The sequence below is a fragment of the Perca fluviatilis genome, chromosome 10 (genome assembly GCF_010015445.1).
Source record: "Perca fluviatilis chromosome 10, GENO_Pfluv_1.0, whole genome shotgun sequence".
NCBI classification, from domain to species: Eukaryota; Metazoa; Chordata; class Actinopteri; order Perciformes; family Percidae; genus Perca; species Perca fluviatilis.
Window position 1 is genome coordinate 23,855,474 of NC_053121.1, and position 23,233 is coordinate 23,878,706.

The 23,233-nt window shown below is 38.4% G+C and overlaps 3 protein-coding genes and 1 long non-coding RNA gene across 11 annotated transcripts in view; 2 read left to right on the plus strand and 2 right to left on the minus strand.

The window, feature by feature from the left end:
• The window catches only part of dlg3 (discs, large homolog 3 (Drosophila)), an 86,001-nt gene extending 85,183 nt beyond the window's left edge, over positions 1 to 818 (minus strand). Inside the window, exon 1 of one of the 6 annotated variants that reach the window (XM_039812850.1) lies at positions 768 to 818. In XM_039812850.1, the coding sequence (XP_039668784.1) occupies positions 768 to 803 (36 nt within the window). In that variant the 5' untranslated portion in view covers positions 804 to 818. Of the gene's footprint in view, positions 1 to 397; positions 665 to 767 lie in introns of those variants that run through there. The other 5 variants (XM_039812858.1, XM_039812854.1, XM_039812848.1 and 2 more) reach the window with 5 other exon arrangements.
• On the plus strand, positions 58 to 9,005 carry LOC120566416. The gene is made up of 4 exons (XR_005640398.1): positions 58 to 125; positions 2,953 to 3,038; positions 8,145 to 8,257; positions 8,806 to 9,005. It is a non-coding gene; the product is annotated as an uncharacterized LOC120566416 (long non-coding RNA).
• gdpd2 (glycerophosphodiester phosphodiesterase domain containing 2) lies at positions 2,549 to 13,283 on the minus strand. Of its 2 annotated transcripts, none has more exons than XM_039812860.1 (16): positions 13,179 to 13,283; positions 10,562 to 10,803; positions 9,663 to 9,766; positions 9,437 to 9,530; positions 9,181 to 9,240; positions 9,000 to 9,098; positions 8,791 to 8,884; positions 8,082 to 8,227; positions 7,272 to 7,354; positions 6,204 to 6,363; positions 5,888 to 6,010; positions 5,663 to 5,805; positions 4,575 to 4,722; positions 4,317 to 4,399; positions 4,195 to 4,223; positions 2,549 to 3,105 (listed from the first exon to the last, which is right to left on the minus strand). In XM_039812860.1, exons 2-16 carry the CDS (start codon positions 10,646 to 10,648, stop codon positions 3,032 to 3,034), a joined length of 1,527 nt encoding a protein of 508 aa, XP_039668794.1. In that variant the 5' UTR covers positions 10,649 to 10,803; positions 13,179 to 13,283; the 3' UTR covers positions 2,549 to 3,031. The 2 variants fall into 2 exon arrangements, with proteins under 2 accessions (XP_039668794.1, XP_039668793.1); XM_039812859.1 differs by having other exon boundaries at positions 5,888 to 6,094.
• A 385-nt stretch (positions 13,284 to 13,668) lies between these two features.
• On the plus strand, positions 13,669 to 23,203 carry pdzd11 (PDZ domain containing 11). 2 transcript variants are annotated; one of them, XM_039813778.1, is made up of 6 exons: positions 13,669 to 13,765; positions 15,697 to 15,807; positions 18,478 to 18,618; positions 19,225 to 19,323; positions 19,597 to 19,657; positions 20,531 to 23,203. In XM_039813778.1, exons 2-6 carry the CDS (start codon positions 15,715 to 15,717, stop codon positions 20,563 to 20,565), a joined length of 429 nt encoding a protein of 142 aa, XP_039669712.1. In that variant the 5' UTR covers positions 13,669 to 13,765; positions 15,697 to 15,714; the 3' UTR covers positions 20,566 to 23,203. The 2 variants fall into 2 exon arrangements, with proteins under 2 accessions (XP_039669712.1, XP_039669711.1); XM_039813777.1 differs by lacking the exon at positions 13,669 to 13,765 and adding an exon at positions 15,385 to 15,509.
• The last annotated feature ends 30 nt before the right edge of the window (positions 23,204 to 23,233 follow it).

Sequence of the window (23,233 nt, forward strand, 5' to 3'; positions counted from 1 at the left end):
TGTTTGTTACATTCCCCTGCAGAGCACATTAAAGGTATTTATCTCTTGCAACACGACTGTACAGCTGGTTGCTGAACCCGGTGGGTGGTGAGGAACACAGCACAGAGATGATGCACATCACGGAGGTAAATCTACAACTTCACAGTTTACGAACATTTTGATCGAGAAAAATCTCAGAACAGTAAACTGCTGCCTGGAAGTTGCACACTTTTCCACATACAGTATTACCTGTTTTCTTCCTTACGGACACAAAATATCGTGTTTCTCAGGGGATTAGAACTGGGGGTTAGCGGGCCAGTGAAAAGCCGTGCAACAACTTCCATGAACTACTAAACTTAGACCGAGGAGTAGTGTAAAACTTTGACACGTGAGGAATACGTTACTTAACGGTACTTACCATATTTATGAACCATAGTGTGTCCAACTCCAAAAAAAGTCATGTAAATTACAGTTTGGGGTTTGTTTGTTTTTTAGAAGAGAAATAATTGCAGTAATAGTCCCGGATTTATATTATATAACGTTACTGACGCGCCTACTTCACAAACAAGTGAGAGGTTGAGTTTTTAAATCCAGTCGGACGCTCCCCGTCTGTCTGAAACAGGTCTTAAGTATTACTTCAGTGGTCAGCAGTGGTGCACACACCCACAGACGGGTTACAGTAAAATGTTACAAGAGGAGACCGTTAACTTCATGACAACTTTCCAGAAGTTTTTGGGCAAAACGGCCCCAGAGCGTGACATGTCCCTCCTCCCCGAAAACAAACATACCTCGCCTTCATGGAAAACGGCCCTGTGGCTCCTCATCGGGACATTGTGATATTAATATTAATACATTAAAACTATCAGCAGTTAGCTTAAATGATCTAATGCATTACGTCTTTTTCAATCAGTTAGTAAAACATGTTGCCCAAAGTTACATTTTTCTCTGATCTCCTTCAAGTCGTCCCTTATCCAAATGTTTGCATTGTGTGCCATCTAGTGGTGCGTTAAGGTGGCGCTGGGAAATCACAGGTGAAGGAGAACTAACGCAGCATAAATTGTACAAAGCTTTTTGTGGCTCCAAAGGGAGCTATGGGAAAGGGTTGGGGGTTAGGGTTGAAGACTAAATGTTTGAAAATAAAAAATAAAAAAAATCTGGGGGTGTGAAGTTAGAAAGAAGTGAGCTAAGCTGCTTACCAGACCTCTTTAGCTTGCTCATTATCTCTGCTTACGGCTATAGCAGCTCGAGGCTACTAGCATACCGAACCGAATCTCCGACCCTCCGACCAACTCTCGGCGGTCGTGTTGAATCATGGGTAATGTATGCGCCAAGTTTTGACAAGAAAAAAGAATGTGTGGAATTTCCTAACTGACCATTGTAAGCTTTTAACGGCGTGTCTGGTAATATACACTGTATGTAGACCTACTGTCATATCCACATAGGCTACCTCAGATATATTAGCAACCTGTTATATTAATACCTCTTAATTTATTCCAGCACTAATTGCACACTGGCATTGGTATTACTGTTTATGATCCTCATAGAGCTGTTTGTGTAGGCCTACATGTGTAAATGTATAGGCTACACTTTTTATATACATACTTATATTTTTACATAGCAGTGAAATGTTTATGTTTATCTTGTTCAACTTAGTTGTCCTTGTTTTTAGCCAAAGGCCTATTTCTATTTCTGTCTATGTACTTTGTGAAAAGCTTTCAATACATACCCAAGTAAAACTATTATCAACAAAATGGATAATTAATAGTAGTCATTATGCAGGCAAGATATTACTCAGGCCTTAACATATAAGCACGTATAGTAACGTTACATAAAGTACAAACCTTTTTGATGATATCACTGACTATCTTAAATCTAATTGTACCCATTTTATATACTCAGTGGTTTAATTTAATGTATAACAATGCATTGTTTTTATATGCTCATTAAAAAAATGTATATGTATGTATAAATGTAGTAGAGTAACAAGTATGATATTTCCCTTGGAAATATAGTGAAGTAAAAGTATTAAGTTGGCTAAAATTCAAATAATCAAGAAAAGTACATAAGTTCCTTAAAATTGTACTTAAGCATAGTAGTTGTACTTTGTTTCTTTCCACACATTTACATCAAAATACAAGCATATGAATGAATCTCTAAATAAGCATTGCTATTATTATTATTATTATTATTATTATTATTATTACTACTATTACTATTATAGCACAATTTCTGAAGTGTAATTTTCCAGTTGTTGTTTCAAGGATATTCAAAGGATCTTTTATATTTCTTATGCAAAGGCATATTTCAGAAAATGTGACTCCCATTGTTTCACAAACAAACGCAAGAAAAGAAACCAGAAAACAAAGAACTGGGTGCATAAAATATGTGGTCAAAAATACGGAGTAAATATATATATAAAAAAGGAACCTTATGTATGTTCTAATGCAACTTTTCTAATGTATATGTTGCTTTGTTGTTATCTACTGGCTGTTCTACAGGAATCAGATTTTTCTTGGCGTTTAAACAATATTAATATTCATATATTTGAGGATTAAATACACAGACAAAGGACAGTGTAGAAAATAGTTGTAATGCTTTTGGCTCAGGTTACAGTACATACAAATCTCTCCTGCAGTGGTGACAACATGAAAAAAAGTTTTTTAACAGAAAAGCAGAAAAGCAACATCAGAAAAAAACACAATAAAGTGCCAAGAGGAAATCCAGTGCAGACCTACAGTGCACATTGCAGTGATACTATCAAAGAAAAGTTTCATATTTTCAGTAACAGAAGAATGATCAAAAACCCAGTTAACCAGCTATATTTAGAAAGAAACAAAAAAGTAAAACCACAATCCAGTGGCATAGTGCCAATATTTGGTTACCATACAGTATAACCTCTGAAACAACATTCTTATTTTCATGGCTTCGGAATACCGTGGTTATTCACATTAGCTTGCTTTCTTCCTGATTTAGGTCCAAACCATTCTGGCAATGCGGACAAGAATGTACGTCATTTTCGGGGCAGAAAAATCTACTGCCGGAGTCGGGCGAGCTACCCGGTGGGTAAGAAGGGAGACAATTCTTTCTCAGTCCAGGCTAAAGTATCGTTTCTTTGCCTCTCTGTCCCTGTGTAGAGTCACAAAAACAAGTTATAAAAAAAGACGACCTAATACATTTGTAAATGCTGACACATCCATTTCAGTAAAAGAGTTGGCACCATATATTAAGGGTTTATAAGCTGTTACTAATTGTTTTATTTATGGTTAATACACATTTAATGATGTATAGATCAGTTATATACTATATTACAATATAATGAGAACAGAGTTGGGGTAACGAGGTTGTGAGAACATTCATTAGCTGGTACTTAGCCTTTCTACTGTATATGGTTATGATGTTATGATGAGTAAGTGGTCAAACAGTTCAAGTAAAAATGTTGTTTTACTACCTGGCAATCTGAAATTTGTTATTGATGGCCTAACTGATCAATAAAGCTTTAGTAAATAATTTGGCATAATTGAAAAGTGAAATGAGCCATAGTTATAATTTATAAACCCCCATTACCTTGCATTATAACATTTTCTAGAATGTTATTTTGTAAATAAGGAGTTCAGACTCAGACATTTTTTATTGCCAGCAATAATTCTGCCATTGCAGTTACTGGTAAATTATACAGTTATCAACTTCATGTTAAACCCAGATGAAAGCTTAGATTAACATCACCGCTTGTAAAAAAAACAAAATGGATTTGTGGATAGCAATGGTATTTGGAGATGAACCCAATGTAATGAAGATATGAGCTGTTATCTGCAACACAGTGTGCAACACCCAAATGTTAATAATGTAAATAAAACCTGTTAGTCTTTTTTAGTATCATTAATGTCAATATGTTAACTAGAGCTGAAACCATTAGTCGGTTAATAGGTTAGTCCATCGACAGAAAATAAGCACTTCAGTCATTTTTCAAGCAAAAGGTCAAAAACATTCCCTTGTTCCAGATTTGCTGCATTTTATTTTATGTTATATAATAGTGGAGTGAAAAGAGTTCTGCACTACACATTTGAAGATGCAGCCTATAGCTTTCGGAAATATTGATAAACATTTAATAGGATTAATCGATTTATTGTGAAAAATAATCTGTAGCCTAATCAATAAGGAAAGCAATCATTAGTTGCAGCCCTAATGTAAACATATTCAAATCTAAACATACAGTACCTTCTCTGCGACAGAAACGGTGTGATTTCCTGGCAGAAACATTGAGGTGGATGAGTCAATCTGTTCACTTTAATAGACAACAATAGACACACATGTGTACAACAAACATCTGCTCCACTTACCACTGAAAGATGTAGAGTCCAGTCATTATCAGAATAGATACAATGTCCAATGTAATCCATATTATTTTGTATGTAAGAGGCGGCTGTAACACACAAACATGCCCATAGGGGTGATCACATTCTTTGGAAAACACATGTACGAACTTGTCGGCTCCAGAACAAGTGCTTCAACTGATGGTGTTTAATGCTGGATAGTGAAAAGAACAGAAAAGAGGAACAGCACATGCTACTGTACATGCAGATGTATGTATTGCTCACCATCAACCAGTCAGGATGGTGCATGTCTTTTAGGAGGTGGCAGGAGTTGGTGGTAACAGAGCTGGCCCCTGCACACCACAGCAGAGAAAAGAGCCAACGCTCATTAACCACCCACAGGTTCACCGTAACATTCCTGCTCCGAAGTTCCCTGTCAGATACAAACACAGCGATTGTATAAATGTAGGTGTGTATATATATATATATATATATATATATATATATATATATATATATATATATGTCGGTAAATAAAGAGAGTAGTGTATTGAAAGACAGAAATTTATGGAAAACAGGACAGTAAATATGTCTGTATCTGCATATGTGGGTTTGTATCTGTGTGTATGTGTATATATGAAAGAAGGTGCATGCAAATGTATACATTACACTCCTGTGGGTATTGTCCCTTTTCCTTTTTTTCAATATATTGATCATCATGATTTTCTGATTAGATCATGTTTGCATTTGTTTAAATACCAAAATCAATAGAATACAGTCTATAAATCATGTAAAAATAGTTTTTTCTGCTTGCATACATGGATAGACAGGGGTAAAAAGATGCATACACACATGCACCCACCCACCTTGCCCTCACAAGCATCATGTTGCCTGACCAGACACATTTATCCCACACATTTCATGTGATCATCAGACATATGTTTATGTGTAAACAGTACTAACCTGTGCTGCAAAGTGTTTAGTTTTATGTATAAGACATGTAGAAAGCCTGTGTCATAAAGCAAAGGGTCAACAGTCCATGTACAGTGTGTTAATTTACAGTCCACGTACAGTGTGTTCATTTAGCACTTCATGCAACACTTCACCACTTTCTCAAAACATTTTTCTACACTGCATTTCATTATTTAATGTGTGCTTGCTTTGCTTGCTCATCCATGAAACAACACCCCTGGGTTGGGACATTATTTGAATGTCATTCACTGGAGGCAAATCCTGCGCCTTTATATTTAGCGCTAGCAATGTGTCTCAGCATGCTACACACATACTTTTAATTAACACACTACTGTGCATGCCTCCTAGGCACTACCACATAGATAGGATGGGTTTATTTTGTTTCATATGTATTTCTTTACCTGATTTCTTTCACACTTAAGTTGCTGTATTTCACATTTAGGTGGTTCCCCCCTTCCATATCATTTGCGTTGTTATAGACCTGAATGAAGCCTGGAGCAGTCTTTTTTACATATTTTCTTTCTGCTGGAGGAAGCCAGAGAACCTATAATTGGAATATACAACACCTTAACAAAAATGCCTTATCGTGAAATATCTCAAATTCCATTAGAGGGTATTAGATTTACCAGGCTTGGGTCAATGCCAGAACTCAAGGTGGTGTTGACTGTGTCCTCTGTGTCATCTTTCTGGTTGGGACTATATAGGTCAAATATCACTGAGATGTTGTGCTGCTTGGCAAGGTTGAGGAGCTGAAATAAAGAGGGAATAGTCTGATTCCTGGCTGTTTCCATCTCCTCTTCTGAGAGCTTGGACACTGAAGAGAAAGGATCTGTCTGGAAAGTCAGATAATACTTAACTGTAACTGTAGCATTCTGCATGATGACACACACACTTTGAAGCCTTGTGTGTGTGGACAACCACGTGTCATAACACAGCCCTCACCTTTAGGAACCATTCACCTGCATTCAGACTCTGTAATTCCTCCCAGGTGAGGTTGGAGCTGTGGCTGAAGTCTTTGCCAGGGAACTTCTCAATAACGTTTGTTGTTCTCCGTAAGAACGAAGTACTATGGTCATGCATCAAGAAGGGAATTCTGTCTTTACTAGGTTAAAAAAACACAGAAAATTGCAACTGTGAGGCCAAAACACGTTAAAGCTCAATTCAAAAGTTCATTAAGTAATGTATGACCCTTATTGACCTCTGTGGAGATGAGTCATTGGACTTGGTCAACAACCAGATAGAAGTAACTACTCATTCGCTAAACCCCTCCCCCGAACAGTGATTGTCCAGTCATCAGCTTAGCAACTGTCACTAGGCAGGGCAGGCATGTCAAGCTTTGATTTTCTGCAAGTCTTAGTGTGCACTGGGCCAAGTACGTCTCGTTGCAGCCCACGGGAAGGCTGGGCTGTAGTAAGAGCAAAAGTTGGTAAGAGTTTGGAGTATGGTGTCTTTTTTTTAGCCTTTCCAAAAAAAACAAATTAACAAGGGCAAAAGTGTAGGGAATAGCTTAAACAGTATGTTTATCTGCTCTAACACAGGTTATGTTAGAAAAAGCTACTAGGACATCTACCAGGAGGATGCTGACTTTTTGCCTGGGACTTGTAGCTTTAGCATCAAGTCTTTTAGCATAATATCATGTATGCAGCCATCAATATTTAGGGTTCTCATTTCAAAACAAACCAGCCAGACATTGAGTTTTAAACTAACTTGTGAAGCGAACAATAATTAGCTAGATATGATAAAATATGCTAGTGCCAGTTGTCATTTCAGCCAGTAAAATATGTGCTTGTATTAGAGAAGCCTGCTTTTGTCTAACTCTGTGTGAAATCAAGGACCCATTTTTAAAAAAATTACAAAAAAGATCATTTAGAGTATCTGCCACCATAATTATTATTGCAAACTGTAAATGTGCTGTGCAAGAAACGAAAGCTTCACAGGTAAAGCCACAGTAACCAATGGGGCTTAGTGTCAGATAGTGCTATGAGTCTCCCTGTAATCACTGATATTCACCTGAGTTGTACGTCTGTCTCAAAGGCTGTCACGCCGCACGCGATGCTCCTGTTGAACGACATCATGGTGTTCTCTGGGGCCAGCTGAACACAGCAAGAACAGATGCGTGAGACACACTCATGGTGCTTAAACTCGCAAAATACCCTGAAGCTGTGTGAACACACACACAACCCCATAAACACAGTGTTAAATTGAGCTTATCGGTGACCCAGGAGCACAGCACACTAACAAGGACAGAGCAGCACATGGGGCCCTCACATGATTGGACATTTGTTCATACCTGAGCATGGCATAGAGTATATTTGCTGGAATGTGAACACATGCAAAGTCATTTAAAATATTACATCAGCAAACTGAGTATTATGCATTGTATAACCTGCTCTGAAAGACAGTAGATAATGATAATTGCATGGACTGTATAACAGTCGAATTTTATGTATAGGTGGCTTATAAATTAAAGGGGATATTTCAGAGTGTCGTCTTCATCCTCTGTATGGAGAGATTTAGACTAAGGCCAGGTCAAACAGGCCTTTGTTAAATACTCATGAAGACTTAGCTGATGGCTGCTTTCCCAAATAACTACTGATGGCTGATACTCGTGCTTTTTGTAATCGCTGTATTCATGTTTCATGTATTTTATCATGTTTTGTGTACCTTAGTTTGTGTGCCTAAGTCTCAGTCTGTTCTATATTTTACCTGGCTGCAAGACAAAAGTTAAAGTTGAAAAGAAAGTTGAAAAGAATTGCAAACACAATGCGAGGTGGACCATGTGTACATTTAGGGTGTTGTCAAGTAAAACAGGATGCTTACCATTGGTGCGCCTCGGTGACCAATAAGCTTTGGTTTATCAGGTAATTCATGCTTCTCTATCAGACAAGGAGACTCGATCTTCAGGGGACACAGGAAGATGGCTGCTGACACCACTACAAATATCACTGCAATCAGGAACTTAGACCCTGGTGAGAAAAAAAAAGTCAAACAATAAGGTAACCCTCTTTAGCTGTTTATACCACTTTGAGTCTAAACAGAGGACTGTACAGAAGTCCCTTGAGGAGTGTGAGTAAATAACAAGCATTGTTTGTACTGTGGGAGTGTCATTAATATCAATTGTGCTTTTCAAGTCATTGTGTATTTTTTCACTTGCAGGAATTAACACATGAATATTTCTGTACATAGTTTTATGCAACATGCAAATTACAGAACTTAGTCAAGCAACAGCCATTTGTTACATATATGTTTCACTTGCTGAGTTAAAATGAACTAGTAAAGATTTGCACACAGACACAAACTTTGGTGTGCTATAATTTAGAGCATTGCCAGCTGTGATATATCCATATCTATATCTGTGTCCTTTTTTCTTTATTTATTTTATCTTTATTCACTTTCCTTTGACCTATAGTATATCAAAATTGACTATTTCAAAGTATATATGTACTGTAATCGTATTTGTGTCTGTACACAGTGTTTTAATTGCTTGTGACTCATGCCAGTGTGCTTTTAAATTATGTCTGAGACATACATTGTTTCCTGGCAGTGTGGAAGCCCTGGAAGACGAACGAGCACAGCAGGGTCAACGCCCCAACAGCACCAAACTGCAAGAAAGGAGCTGTGGCCTGCCGACAGGCCGACACGCACATCAGAAACACATGACGGACACAGGCAACTAAGAACAAAACAACAACAGACATTTACATTATAATATTCCCACAAAAACTGGTCTCACTGTACCTGGAGTGAAAGAGGAACAGTTGGCAATTCATCTTTCCACTTGAGACAGATTCCTATGACCCCTAAAGTGATGAACATCACACCAAAAAATAGGAGGATCTGTGTAGAGAAAAAAAAAAAAAAAATTCAATAACTTGAACAGCCTCAATAGAGGATCCATGTTTGGAAATGTTCACAATACCTTGTGTAGCCAGTGTAAGTTGAGTGGTTCTTCTAAGGCAACTTGGAAGAGTGCAAAGAGCTGTAATGAATGAAACTAAATTATAAGAAATCTCTCATATTATATGGTTACATGGCTACAAGGCTAAACAAGTTATTTTATGTTTCTTATAGACTTCTAAACATCCAATCACATGCCAGTAATTAAACTCTCCTGTGACAATAAGGTATAATATTCTGCAACAATCAACACCACAGAATCAACACTATATTCTCACCAGCAGCAGAACGCAGTAGCTGGTTACCACTGCAGAAATGATGATCAGCACCATGAACCAGTTCACCCATCGTTTCAGTGTTTTGAAGCCCTCCCTGATAATAGAACAAAAGAGGGCAGCACAGGGTTAGCACTAATAAAGAAAGAGAAGAAAAGGAAAGAAAAGAGAGGATTCTGGTCTTTTGTGCTCGATTCAATGTGGGCCGTTTGTGTTTGTGATCACTCACCAGTTAACATCCTCTCGGTCATTAAAAGTAACCAGACAGAAATACATCCAGCACAGGGAAAGCAGGCAGACCATAATGACAACTGAGAACCAACAGCATGCACGCTAGAATGATAAGAACAGGTGAAATATTATCCAGACATCAGTTCATGAGGATTAAAATAATAATAAAATAATAAATAAAAAGATATTTTTTTGTATGGTGTGTGTGCGTAAGTGAAAGTATGTGTGTATGGATTCCAAAGGGAATTTGATCTGAGAAGACAATGGAACAATTCCAGTATTTTTTCATAGTTGGTTTTGCGCAAGCGACCACAAACGGCCCTTCATGCTTTCACACACACCTCCACCATTTCATTTGTGTACAAAATTATAGGCCACCACAACCCTCCTCCCCCTTTATAATCCTGATAAATCCAAAACAAGCCTGTTAGGGCCTGTGAGTTTACTTGTTTTTCTTGGCACACCCATTTCATCATCATCATCATTACTTCATTTACAAAGTTTTTCTTTTCTTAAAAATATGTGAATAGTTTTTTTCTAAACATAGGTATCCACTTTCCATGCATTTAAAGCATGGGATATGTATAGAAAAACTTTTCATTGGAAATATTTTACATTTATGAATTCAGTCAGGTGGAATGTTGATCCCTGATTACAGGGATTTGTAAAGGTTATGCTCAATGGAAGTACAAGAAACCTGAATACTGAAATAGATTTAATAGAACTAATTTCAAACAATTATTTCATAAACATCACACACCACAGTACAGTAAAGAGCAGCGCTGAAGGCTGAACATTTTGGACTTATCTGAACACCCTAATGGTCATAAGAGTATAAAAAATACATTTATATTTGAAAACGTTAATATAAACACAAATATGGCTAAAAATACCCACTTTTCTTTCAGTTTTACTTGCATGCTTCCAGTGGCAGCTATATAAGCCCCTGCTGCAAACTCTGCAACAGCTCTTGTCTGGAGACATGACTTCTCCTCCTCATTCACAGTTTAGGAAGTGCAGATCCTGCTCAGTATAATCTGAACACCTGATACAGGACGGCCTGAAGAAGGTTGGATGGAGCCCAGATAATTCTTTCTCTGGATACCAGGAGAAGCCCGACCTCCTTTACCTCTCTATACCTTTGACATGTAGGAGGGAAAAAAAGACAACTGTGACAAAAAGCAAATGAAGGAGGGGGGGTATTAAGGCAATCCCTGCTCAATAACCCTCTCAATAAAGCCTGTGTGCAAAAGGGGGTGTTCACCTCTGGCTGCACTTACAATGGCCAACAGCATGGGGTATTGAGAGTAGTGCACAGACCAGCCAAAGAGTGAAGTCACACTATTGCAGCACAAACAGCCACAGTGACAGGCACATCCACGCACAGAGAGGGGGTGGAGGAAAAAATCTGTGCAAATGTAATACACAAACTATTTACTGACCAATTGCAGAACAATCTTTGGACATGGGTAATGACCTTGTAAGGGTTTATTTTTTAGGGGTCTAGACTGTGAGGAATATCCATGTTTATATGCATAGCCTGACACCAGGGCACAGGAAGATCCTAGACATGTTGGGGCATATCAATTAAGAGTAGTTGTGCCAGATTTCAGTCAACTCTTCCAAAAGGGACATGCGAAATTATACATGCTAGTTGTCACCCACTGAAGAGGCAGATTGAGTAATAACGGTTTAAGTTGTGAAAAGGTTTTATAGGGGCAACTGTTTCTTGTTGGACTTGATTTGACTTGGGGTTTTGCCAGCATCGATTGTTCATTGTGTTGCCACAGTCAAAGCCTGCAGGGTATTCAGCAAGTGCAAGGTTAGGACATATGTTTTGAATAGATCAAGCAGGTAAAAATAAGATGAAACTTAACAAACCACTCTTATGTCATTCTACAGTATTTAATAAAATGACCTCCTACCATTAAGTAATGTCTTTCTTTAAAAATAATTATCAACTAATGTGTGTGTTTGGACAGGTCCACAGGTGTAAATGTAATTGACAAGAAACACAAGACGGTTTGTTTCACTGCGCACACTACACAGTGAAACAAAGATAAACCTGAGCTGAATGTTGAGTGATATCTGCAGGTATGTGAGAGCAACCACACTGTCAACAAGTGACAAGATGACAAAAGAGAGGGAAATAGAAATGTCCCACATACAGTTTAGTGTCCTTTTTTATGTCCCTGTCAAATAGCTGGAAGACATCACTTTGTTGATTTATTTTTTGATACTTTAATTGTCTCTCTCTCATTCCACAACTCATGCATAAGCACACTTAATATATGCTTCAAAGTATAAGAATATCATGTAATAGAATGGATTAAAAGGCACAGCACACAGTGGTATACCTGCATTGTTAGGAAGATTAAAAGATAACACAGAGACACACCTTGCTAATCTACTTAGCAATGTAAACTGTAATTATGCACAAACATGTAATGGGCATACCAATGCAATAAAAACTGATGAGAGATAAAATATCCAATCACATTTTCTTGAATGATTGATGTTTATGCAACATTGATAAACACATGGAGGAAAAAGTGAAAACTATGAAAAAAAGAATTGTGCTGATCTGCTGCTGCTGCTGCTGCTTTTCTTCTCAGAAATATTTTTCCGTCAAGCTTTACTTTTCAAACTTCCTTCTTTAGTTTTTGGTTAATTATTGCCCAGCACACTAAAAACATAGTATGTATTATGTGCTTTGTTTTGTTTTTTTTATGTGTGCAATTTCTATATTGATTTCTGGCACACAAGAATCATGGTGTAAAACTTTTTTTTTTTGTGATTTGATATATGTCATATATATCGTAGCCTCCTGTTTCCCCCCAGTTTTTTTCCCCCTGTAAATCTCTTACAGGGTTGGGAAAGGCATTGTTTGGTATTTAGGCTGCTTTTTTTGTTTAGTTTTCTTTTTGTTTTCTTGCTTTCTTGTGTTTCGCTTTGCTGTGTTTATTATGTTCAAATGGCAAAGAGCATATGATGGCAATATGTAATCTTGAGCACATGAATAAAAAAACATTAAAAAAAATGTATATTAGCCTATACATAGAATATAAATAACATATCAAATAACACATATAGCCTTTATAATAAAGAAATGTTGGATTTTAAGCTTCAGTGGGCTTCCCATTATACCAAACAGATAAAAGACTATTTAGCTTCAACTTGTCAGCTTTACGTCCAAACCTTTCAAGAATGTAATCACACCAGTGTGTCCAGGCTGAGGTGCACGAAGGAAGTGCTTACTGTTTTTTTTTAGTTTTTTTTAACATTCCTGAAAATCAGCTATACATATTTTTTGTTCATCTTTCTTTTTATCTATCTATCTATCTATCTATCTATCTATCTATCTATCTATCTATCTATCTATCTATCTATCTATCTATCTATCTATCTATCTATCTATCTATCTATCTATCTATCTATCTATCTATCTATCCATCTATCTATCTATCTATCTATCTATCTATCTGCAGAATCTAACAAACCAAAGGAAACTCACCATGAATCCCACTGTGGTGTTAAATTCCTCCGTAGCACACTCCGTGGGAAAACCACTCTGATTGCCTCCACTCTACTTCTCTCGCATCCTTTCCGTGAACTGAATGTGAATGTTCCCACATGAATGGGTGTAGGGATGAAGGGGTGTAGCCCTAATGGAAAGGGAGGATCCAAACAGTTCAGCTCAGTCAGGTAGGCTTCAAAGTGAGACCAACATAAAATGATAAGTAAAAAAAAAAACATTGTTTTTAAATGTATATATTTTTATTTTGAATGCATGGTTTTGACGTGTTGAGTAGAAAGCAACATGCACACCACTTGCTTTGTCTCCTTTGTGGTGCAGGGAATGAATTTCACTTGTACCAGAGTATGTCTACACTGTGGCATTGCTACTTTTACTTAGCTACAGTTAATAAAAGATATGAGTCCTTTGTATTATTAGCCTACCATAGTGATTATTACGTGACTGCATGTTGGCGTGACCCCTCCGTGCCAGCAGGTGGCGGTAGTGCACTGGAGACCAGCCACCGTTCGTTTAATAAGAAAAAGGGCTTGTTGTTAGCCTACACTTCAGCTTCAGACTGGCAGGTGAGAGCATTTGTTATTTGATGGCTGTCACTTTGTGTTCATCCAGACGTTACGCACTATCTTCATTGTTATAGGTTAAATGATGATAACAGTCTGTTAGGTAAACGTGGTGTGTGATAAACCGAGCAAAGCAGACTCGTTTCGAAGTTAGCTAGTAAGCTAACTAGCTAGCAGTCATTGTCCACTAAAAGTAACTTCATTTTATTTCCATCATCTGATCCAATGTAACGTTGCATCAATATGTTCCATTCATTTCAGGATTTGTCTTATGTCAGCATTTTTGCTCTTTGAAAAATGCTTTTTTAGTAGAACTTAACGTTACATATATGGTAGGCTATGTTTTGTTCGATTTGCTCGTTCTTATGCTAACATTATACCAAATAATTTCTAATAAGAGCGTAGACCGGTGTTACACCGTAAGCTGTGACCCATCAGGAAGTGTGACCGCAGAGGGCGCTGTTGCACATCGTCTGCTCGTGTGTGCTAGACATTGGAGGGCGAAGAAGAGCGCATATGCAAACGGAGTAAACATTAATACATTACGTCCACGGATGCGAGCTGTATGATTATTCGCGATTTGTTATTGCTTCCTAAGGAGAAAAAGTAAACCGCTGTTTATCTGAAAGTAAATAAAATATATTAAGGTACATTTTCTGTGAAATTTATCTAAACGTATTTCTTTGTGACTGCATGCACATGCATGCACAATTACATTTGTAATAAGCACATTGGCTAAGTTGTCAGAATGTGTGACCTCACTGTAACTGCTTAATTAAGGAGTCAAACTTCATAATATTTTCTGGTGTTGTTATATCATGTCTTCACACTAATCTGGACCCATGTTTTCTTATTTGGAGTCATCAAAGAGCCAGTATCTCAGAGGTCACCATATATGACAAGTAGCAGCCGTCAGAATGTGTGACCCCACTGTAACTGCTTAATTAAGGAGTCAAACTTCATAATATTTTCTGGTGTTGTTATATCATGTCTTCACACTAATCTGGACCCATATTTTCTTATTTGGAGTCATCACAGAGCCAGTATCTCAGAGGTTCAGGGCTCGATGTTTTTTCTTCCTTTCGTTTTTTTTTTTTACTCAGTAACGGATGGGATTTATAATGTAGCGAAATACAATCCTTCACTCAAAATGTAATCAAGTACATTTTAAAATACCGATTTTAAAAACTACTTAAATATACACAAAAAAAACTACTCAATACAGTAACGTGAGTAAATGTATTTCGTTACTTTCCACCTCTACTTGTCATATATGGTGACCTCTGAGATACTGGCTCTGTGATGACTCCAAATAAGAAAATATGTGTCCAGAGTAATGTGAAGACATGATATAACAACCCCAAACAATATTTTGAAGTTAGACTCATTAATTCAGCAGTTACAGTGGGGTCACACATTCTGACGGCTGCTACTTGTCATATATGGTGACCTCTGAGATACTGGCTCTGTGATGACTCCAAATAAGAAAATATGTTCCAGAGTAATGTGAAGACATGATATAACAATCCCAAACAATATTTTGAAGTTTGACTCCTTTATTAAGCAGTTACAGTGGGGTCATACACTACAATACAATCATACAGCTCGCATCCGTGGACGTAATGTATTAATGTTTACTCCGTTTGCGTACGCGCTCTTCTTCGCCCTCCATTGTCTAGCACACACGAGCAGACGATGTGCAACAGCGCCCTCTGCGGTCACACTTCCTGATGGGTCACAGCTTACGGTGTAACACCGGCTTTGATTATACACATACAGCCTTATTTTGGAATAATATAGCTAGCTAGCTAGACTCATAAAGATATCACATTCCTGTTTTTTTTATTTTTATTTATAACAAAACAAGCAGTACAATAATAATCTTAAGGAACAGCTTTTCATAACAACAGACGTTTCTTTATTTCTTTCCTTAGGCATTGTTTTTAGAAACAATGGATCAGAAGATTCCCTATGATGACTACCAGCTCCCAGTGGTATTCCTGCCTTCTTATGAGAACCCACCAGCATGGATAGCCCCACAGGAGGTATGCCTCATATTACAGTTTTTCTCAGTCGCTTTGGTACATTTCTCGAATCATTCTTAACATTTGCAAACCAGTAAGTCGATTTCTCAAAAACAATTATTACAAACAGCACTACACAATCGATGACCTGCAAAAGCCTGTAACTTGCTCAAAATCTCTAGTCCATTCCTCAAAAGTAAATATTCATGTCAATGAACATGTCAGAGCCAATATCAGACAATATCAGATTGTCAAGTCCTTGTGCCATCGTTCACAAAGTTTACACACAACATTTACAAATGTTTTGTAAAAAAAATAAGCTTAGTTGTGTTGTCAATATAAAATTGTACTCTAGGTATTTTCTGATGTACACTATGGCTAACATTTTTTTATGACAATGATTGAAAATACACAAGGATGCACTTTTTTCTGTATGGATTTCATACATCTCAACAGTACAAAGCCACACATTCTTTTATGTGAGATTAGGATTGCAAGAGATTGGACAGGATTCACATTTATGCTTTTATTTTTGGTTTTTCAACAAATTACAGTGTCATTGCGATTCAGAAAGAAAAACACAAACTATGTGTTGTTCTCTGTTTAGATATGCTTGCCAATTTAAGGTTCATTAGGTGTACCTCCAAGCTATTTTACATAGTGGTTGATCACATTTTTTCACAATCCCCTTAATGGTAGTCAAGATTCACCTGAGATACATTTTATGTATCATTTTATGTATCCTTACATATTTTATTGAACAATCTGTAAAAACAATTGTAATGTATTATATGGAAAACTTGCTTGATAATGAGTTCAATCATTTTGTAATTCTAGACCTATTCAATGAACTTATGACTAGATGGTTTGGGGGCTAAGACAATTCAACAGACATCCAGTATATGATATTATGAGCAACATGACATAAGCAATTGATCATGTAAAAAACAGCAGACAGTTGTAAATGATCAATTGCATGCATGTACAAAAGCAATTGCAATTTGACCAAATCAATGATAAATTGCCTTTTTATCTTGTGCACAAGTGACTAGATCATGTGAAGGTTGAACAAGCAGTTTTGAGAGTGTCAATTGTGATCTGAGAAATGCACCAAAGCGACTGAGAAATAGAACCACACTTTTTGTTTATATAACTTTGACTGAGAAAATGTGAACTCAAGGTCCACAGGGGGGTTTACTAGCTTTTTCTCAACTGCACCTTCCGGTCTTTATCAGTGTTTTCTTATGGAGAAGGCACAGCTGTCATCACAGATCCTAAGTAGTATTGTAACCTGTGTCACTGTTTAAAGGTGGTCTCTGGTTTTGGATGTGAATGGCCTCCTTGAGCTTTCTGATCTGTGTTCACAGAGAGCTGATTTAGTCTGTTTCCCATGTGTCCTTGTCCCTGGACAAGAGACTTTATCAACACTAAAAATACACAACATTGTCTGTCAGACTAAAAAATGGGTCAAAGTCACTGACCAGGAGTCTGTGGACAGCCGGAGAAAGATCAAGGATGCTTTCACATCCGACACCAAAAGATGTGATGAAGTTGAAAGCTCTGCACTAAGCAAATAAGTGGACCTTGAATGAAGATGTTTTTGTCAATCTACGGTTTCCAAGATTTCCAATATGAAGGAACTTTATAGAAGTATATAAATGAACTTTCACGCTCAGACAGTATAAGTAACTTTTCTGCCTATTCACCTAGTTACAAAATGTGCGAAAACAGTATTTTCCCAATCCTCTGGAATGTGATGTCCTGTAACACCATTTTCTGCAGGTTGTTAAACCTTAAGATTGCTCTTAGTAAAGGCTGTTTTATGCTTCTGCGTCGAATCGACGGCGTACCCCAGCAGACCCCTCTGCATCGACGTGAACCCCTCTCCGAGCCCTCCGCTGTAGCTTGACGCGCACCTCCAAAAATGTGTAACTTTGCGTCGAGGCAACGCAGCCCGCAAGGACTGCGATTGGTCAACTCGTCCTGTGTGTTGATAGTCGGTGTTTCAAGCAGCCTACTGCGGGGAGTAGCAACATGCTAGTTCACTGCAGAGGTGTATAGTCCAGGTGCCAGAAAGTAAAAATCCTGCCATGTTTTTGGATCTGCCTCTACATCAAGAACAGGTGTTTTCACTAACGAGCTCATCTACCTGGTAGAGGAGCTGGTTTAGTGATGGTTGGGACAGCTGCTGGACAGGATTTCTACTTTCTGGCACCTGGACTATACACCTCTGGTTCACTGACATAAGGTTTGCAAATAAACTCAGACATATTTTGGTTACAATGACAGGGTTATCCGTTTGTAAAGTGTCTGTCAGTAACGTTTTGGAATTAGCACTTCGCCAGCAAGCAGTACTTTGTGGGCAGTTGTGCTAAAGTTTGCTTGCTAACATAAACTTGCTCTCTCTCTTTCGTCGGAAATGGCAGAGTTTCACGATAGACCCTCCAGAAACTGGAGGTGAAATGCACCGCGATGCAAAGAAACGCGTTCAAACCCGACGCAGAACTCCGAAAGGGTCATGCCGCCGTAGGAGCGACGGTGTAGCTACTGCGTAGGAGTTGACGCAGAAGCATAAACCAGCCTTGAGTCAAGGTGTGTGAGAAGAATTCAGCTCCCAGGGTCGTAATGATATAATGCCATCATGTTGGTCGTACATTGTCAGCTTTGTTTTTTTTCCTTGTACATTTCTAGCGGGTTCTTCACCCTGACTACAACAATGAGCTCACCCAGTTCCTGCCCCGTACCATTGTATTAAAGAAACCTCCAGGAGCACAGCTGGGCTTCAACATCCGTGGGGGCAAGGCATCACAGTTGGGAATCTTTATATCCAAGGTAGGGATTGACCGACACTGGTTTTTCAAGGCCGATATCGATTATTAGTATTTAGTGTAACCGATAACCAGTATTTGGAACCTATGTGCATTTACAGTGAAAATGAAAATCTTCAACAAGTCAAAATTAGGATTTTGGAATGTTAAAAACTTTGTTTAAATACTTTTAAGAAATGATTTAATAAATTAGAAACATTTAACATAATACACAGTAAAAGATAGTCAGATAGTGTTGTGGGACATTAAGTCAGACTCAGTGGTGAGTGAAACCGAAGCACGGGGACCGACACAGAGCTGTAGCGGAGCCAAAGTAGCGCACTTTTTAATTAATTGACTGAATCGGTTATCAGGCAAATAACTGCCAAAAAATGGCCCAATAATCAGTCTATCACTCATTCAAGGTGTGTGTGTGTAGCCCTGGTGTTTGGTACGGCTTTTACTGTCAGTCATACTTGTTGTGCTGCTTACTTTCCACATTGTGGTTTCTAATTTGTGTGTGTGTGTGTGTGTGTGTGTGTGTGTGTGTGTGTGTGTGTGTGTGTGTGTGTGTGTGTGTGTGTGTGTGTGTGTGTGTGTGTGTTGGGTGTGTGGTGGCGGCGGGCGGCAGGTGGTTCCAGACTCAGATGCCCACAGAGCAGGGCTGCAAGAGGGAGACCAGGTTCTTTCTGTGAATGAGGTTGATTTCCAAGACATAGAGCACTCAAGAGTAAGTCGGAGCAGTACTCTCAAGCCAAGATTCATACGGATTGTAATCAACACAATATTACACAGTTATACATTTTCAATGTAGTCGGAATATGTTGAAAGACATCTGTGTAAAATGGGTCTTTATTTTAGAACGTGACGCTTATATATATTTCAATATTTGAATTTCTATTGAATATGTAAATGTCTATAAAATGTCTCAATAAATTGAGTCCAATGTTGCATTGTTCTCAACGTTTTTATTGTATTGATTTCATTTCTTCTTCCTCTTTAGGCTGTAGAGATTCTGAAGACTGCCCGAGAAATACTGATGAGGGTTCGCTTCTTTCCTTACAGTAAGTCTTACTCTACAAAATCATATCAAAAGCAAGACGACAATTTCTACGTCATGAAAATAGAGTCCATATCTGCTATACCTTTTCCTTTACCTCCTTTTACAGAGGACTATAACATGACCATTTATGTTGTCGTTGTAGTAGTTGGTTTTGCCCATTGTGAAGATATTTTTTTTGGAGAGAGTATACAATTTATTGATCATGCTAACGTTTCAGATGCAAATAATAATAATTTATACTTTATTAATCCTGCAAGGGAAATTACAATGTTTTCACTCTGTTGTTACACTACACACAGGCCTGAAATACACACACATGCTCAGTACCTATACATGCACAAATGGAGAGATGTCAGAGTGAGGGGGCTGCAGCTGTCGATAGACAAGCGCCTCGAGCAGTTGGGGGTTCGGTGCCTTGCTCAAGAGCACATTGGCAGTGCCCAGGAGGTGAACTGGCACCTCTCCAGCTACCAGTCCCCCATACTTTAGTCCATATGGGGACCGAACTCTCTACAGACTGAGCTACTGCCACCCATAAATACTAAAAAATACATACTAAAACAAATACTACAGTATATGTACACCCCTTCTCAAAATGACAGTAAAAAGTTCATGTGCGAGAACAGCTTTCATACAGAACATATATCTCTTTCCAAGGGACCACACGTCAAGAATTTGAAGCTTGTCAGCACTTAGCTGCCTGCGTGTACCTGCATACTGCAGCTAAGATAACTATCTGGCTGATCTCACTGCATGTCTTCAACAACAACAACACAGTCGTTGGATTCACTGAATTATATCATAGTGGCATGAGATCATATAATAATATCCCTTTCAGTTTTGTGATGTTGTTCTCTGTGTCTGTGTTTATCAGACTATCAACGGCAGAAGGAGAGGACTGTACATTAGGTGGCAGCAATGAGAGAGTTGGACAGCCGCGGCACTGCACGTCATTTCCCTTCCTCCTACAGACTCTGGCTTCCTGTCTGTCTCAGCTTCAAGATAACTGATGTATGACAACTGACGTATGACTCAGCCTCATTCAAAGTGCTCCATGTAAGAACAATATACTCTGTTAAATATTGGTTTCCTCTCTCACCCAGATATCTGAGGGCTCCCTTATCTACTCTGATACATGATTTCTACTCCAACAGGATGTATTCACAGGGAGTGAAGGGAGTTACCGTATAAGCATAAGCTCAATATACATACATATATATTTCACATTATAAATTATGGAACTGATACCTATTTTTCTATTCAAGCATAGCATTTATAGACCCTGAATACTTTAATAAGGCATTGCCTTTATTCATTTTTCTTTAAGTCCTATAATAAGATGTTTCTACTGTTGTCCTAGACATATTTTGATCAAATACAGAGTAGCGCTCATGTGTACTGTACACATTTGCCTTGATGACACTGATATAAAGTAGAGACACACATACACTCAGTTGTTAGTAGGGGTGGAACGGTACACAGAAGTCACAGTTCGGTTCAGACATCACGGTTTGGTACGAGTTTGGTACAATGGAGGGAAAAGCAAAAATGCAGAAGGCAATTTTTATTTTATTTTTGTGCATGTTTCAGGCTGTACCACCTAGTGTCATACAGTCTCTCCCCTGAGCTAGCTGCAACAGCCTGAAGTGTGTAAAGTAAGATGTAAACAATAAGTACCCCACATCATCTCCAGACTCCATCTGTAACTGTAAAGACAATCGGCTATAAAACTGAAAATACAGCATCTCTGTTTTCTGCAAAGATTAACTAAATTACCTGATTAATGCAACGTTATCACAACGTCTCCCAGCCATTTTTCACCACAGAAAGCTGCTCCCTGCCTGGCTAAAGCTAATATAGTTAGCCTTAAGAAACAAGGCGTCTGTCCCAACTAACGTTACGGTTCGGAACCGCAACGCTGGAAAGGTAATACTAATCTACAACAGCAGTCTGTGTATAAAATAACGTAATTTACACTGATTTAAGTGTTCTTGGATACACAGTTTGTTGCTTGTTCTCTGGGTGATGGCGTCGGATATGCGTTAGCATGTTAGATGTAGTTCCACTCACATACCCAACAACGCCGACTCACAGTCCTCGTCTTATCCACCACTCTCTCGCCTGTAGCCTACTACTGGAACTGACTGGGAAACCAAAGTTTTCCCAAACTTGTGATCATAAAGAGGCCGGCGGTTCCTCTAACTCTTGTGGGTCGCCACCACTCGCCATACTCGTCCTTAGTACTGCTATCTCTGACTCACTCACTGGACTGTCGACCTGACAAGGTGGAGCTCAGCTACATAGGCGCCAATCAGAGCTTCAGAGCTAGGGCGGGGCTACAGATTAGGTGTCCCTAAAGAACCCGCGTATCTAACGCACAATTTCCACCAACTGCGGAACGGCTGCAGATCCGCTCCGGAGCGGCGGCGGAGTCAACAGGTTTCCATTAAAGTCAAAGTGTGTATTTTCACTGACTGCGGAACGGCTGCATTCCGACTCCGTCCCAGCTCTGGCGAGCTTCTATTTTTGCCGGATGCCGGAAAGCTCCGCAGCAGTTCAGCACAGGGCAGATTGTGCGGGACAGGAAGTCAAGCACAGAAGCAAAATAAAACATCTGGTTAATTTTCAAAATAAAATACATTTATATAAACTACATCCTGTTATATCGGGCAATCCTACGTGAAATCGCAAGATCTCGTGGGTCCTCGTGACTTCAGCTGTCAGTCATTACATCAGCTCAGCAATATATCCAACCATCATGAAATATATAATGTTCAGATTTTTGTTTAAAACTGTTTGATGAAATCATTTCAACTCAAGATCCACTTACTGACTTTTCCTGGAGCTTTCAACTGCAAATCACAGCTCTGTTTTTTTCTAATGTCTCTTATATTAACTGGCAACTGAGTGTATGTACTTTACATGTAAAACATTTTACATATTACTTGGATTTACAGAGACAGCAGGGCCTTACGTACTGTAAGAGCAAATGATAATGCAAGACTTCTGGTACATGTAAATATCACTGATTTAAATATCTCAATATATATCCAGTTTTTAAATATTTAACAAATTTATAATTATTTAGGGAAATTAAGTTGTGTAAATGTAGTTTAGAGACAGCTATTGTGGGCTGAGTGTTTATTAAATACTGAATACTCAAATCTTGTTCATGTTTCATACATAACCTGCTTCTAGGCTGGATGATATTGTAATTATTGTATGAACTGTATATTTTAGGTGCCAAACTGTTGACAAGTATAACTTCTACCATGCTATTACAGTGCATGATAACGGCACACTGTGCCCTAGCTCTTAGTGTAATGATAAAGTCTGTAATGTTTATCTGTGTGCAGTAGAGACCCTGATGCTAGCAAGATTTCTTGAGAGAGAAAGAAAATGTGCACACTTAACATTTACAGAAAACAGTTGAATAGCTCTGGGCTGTGCAGTATACAGTAAAATGTGTGTTTGTATGCAAATACCTGCCTGTTGCATCTCAACACTGTTCTATTCTTTTGTACACTAATAAACTTTTGAACCATAATAACCTTGTCTTTATACTTGAAGAGCCTTA

Coding starts and splice junctions, on each gene's coding strand:
- pdzd11 (XM_039813777.1), top strand. CDS start 15,393: ATGTTTACTCCGTTTGCGTACGCGCTCTTCTTCGCCCTCCATTGTCTA. Junction 18,619..19,224: donor TGGGAATCTTTATATCCAAG/GTAGGGATTGAC, acceptor GGCGGGCGGCAG/GTGGTTCCAGACTCAGATGC. Junction 19,658..20,530: donor GGTTCGCTTCTTTCCTTACA/GTAAGTCTTACT, acceptor TGTGTTTATCAG/ACTATCAACGGCAGAAGGAG.
- gdpd2 (XM_039812859.1), bottom strand. CDS start 10,648: ATGTCTCCAGACAAGAGCTGTTGCAGAGTTTGCAGCAGGGGCTTATAT. Junction 9,099..9,180: donor ACTTACACTGGCTACACAAG/GTATTGTGAACA, acceptor TTCTCTACACAG/ATCCTCCTATTTTTTGGTGT. Junction 3,106..4,194: donor CCGTTTCTGTCGCAGAGAAG/GTACTGTATGTT, acceptor GACTCTACACAG/GGACAGAGAGGCAAAGAAAC.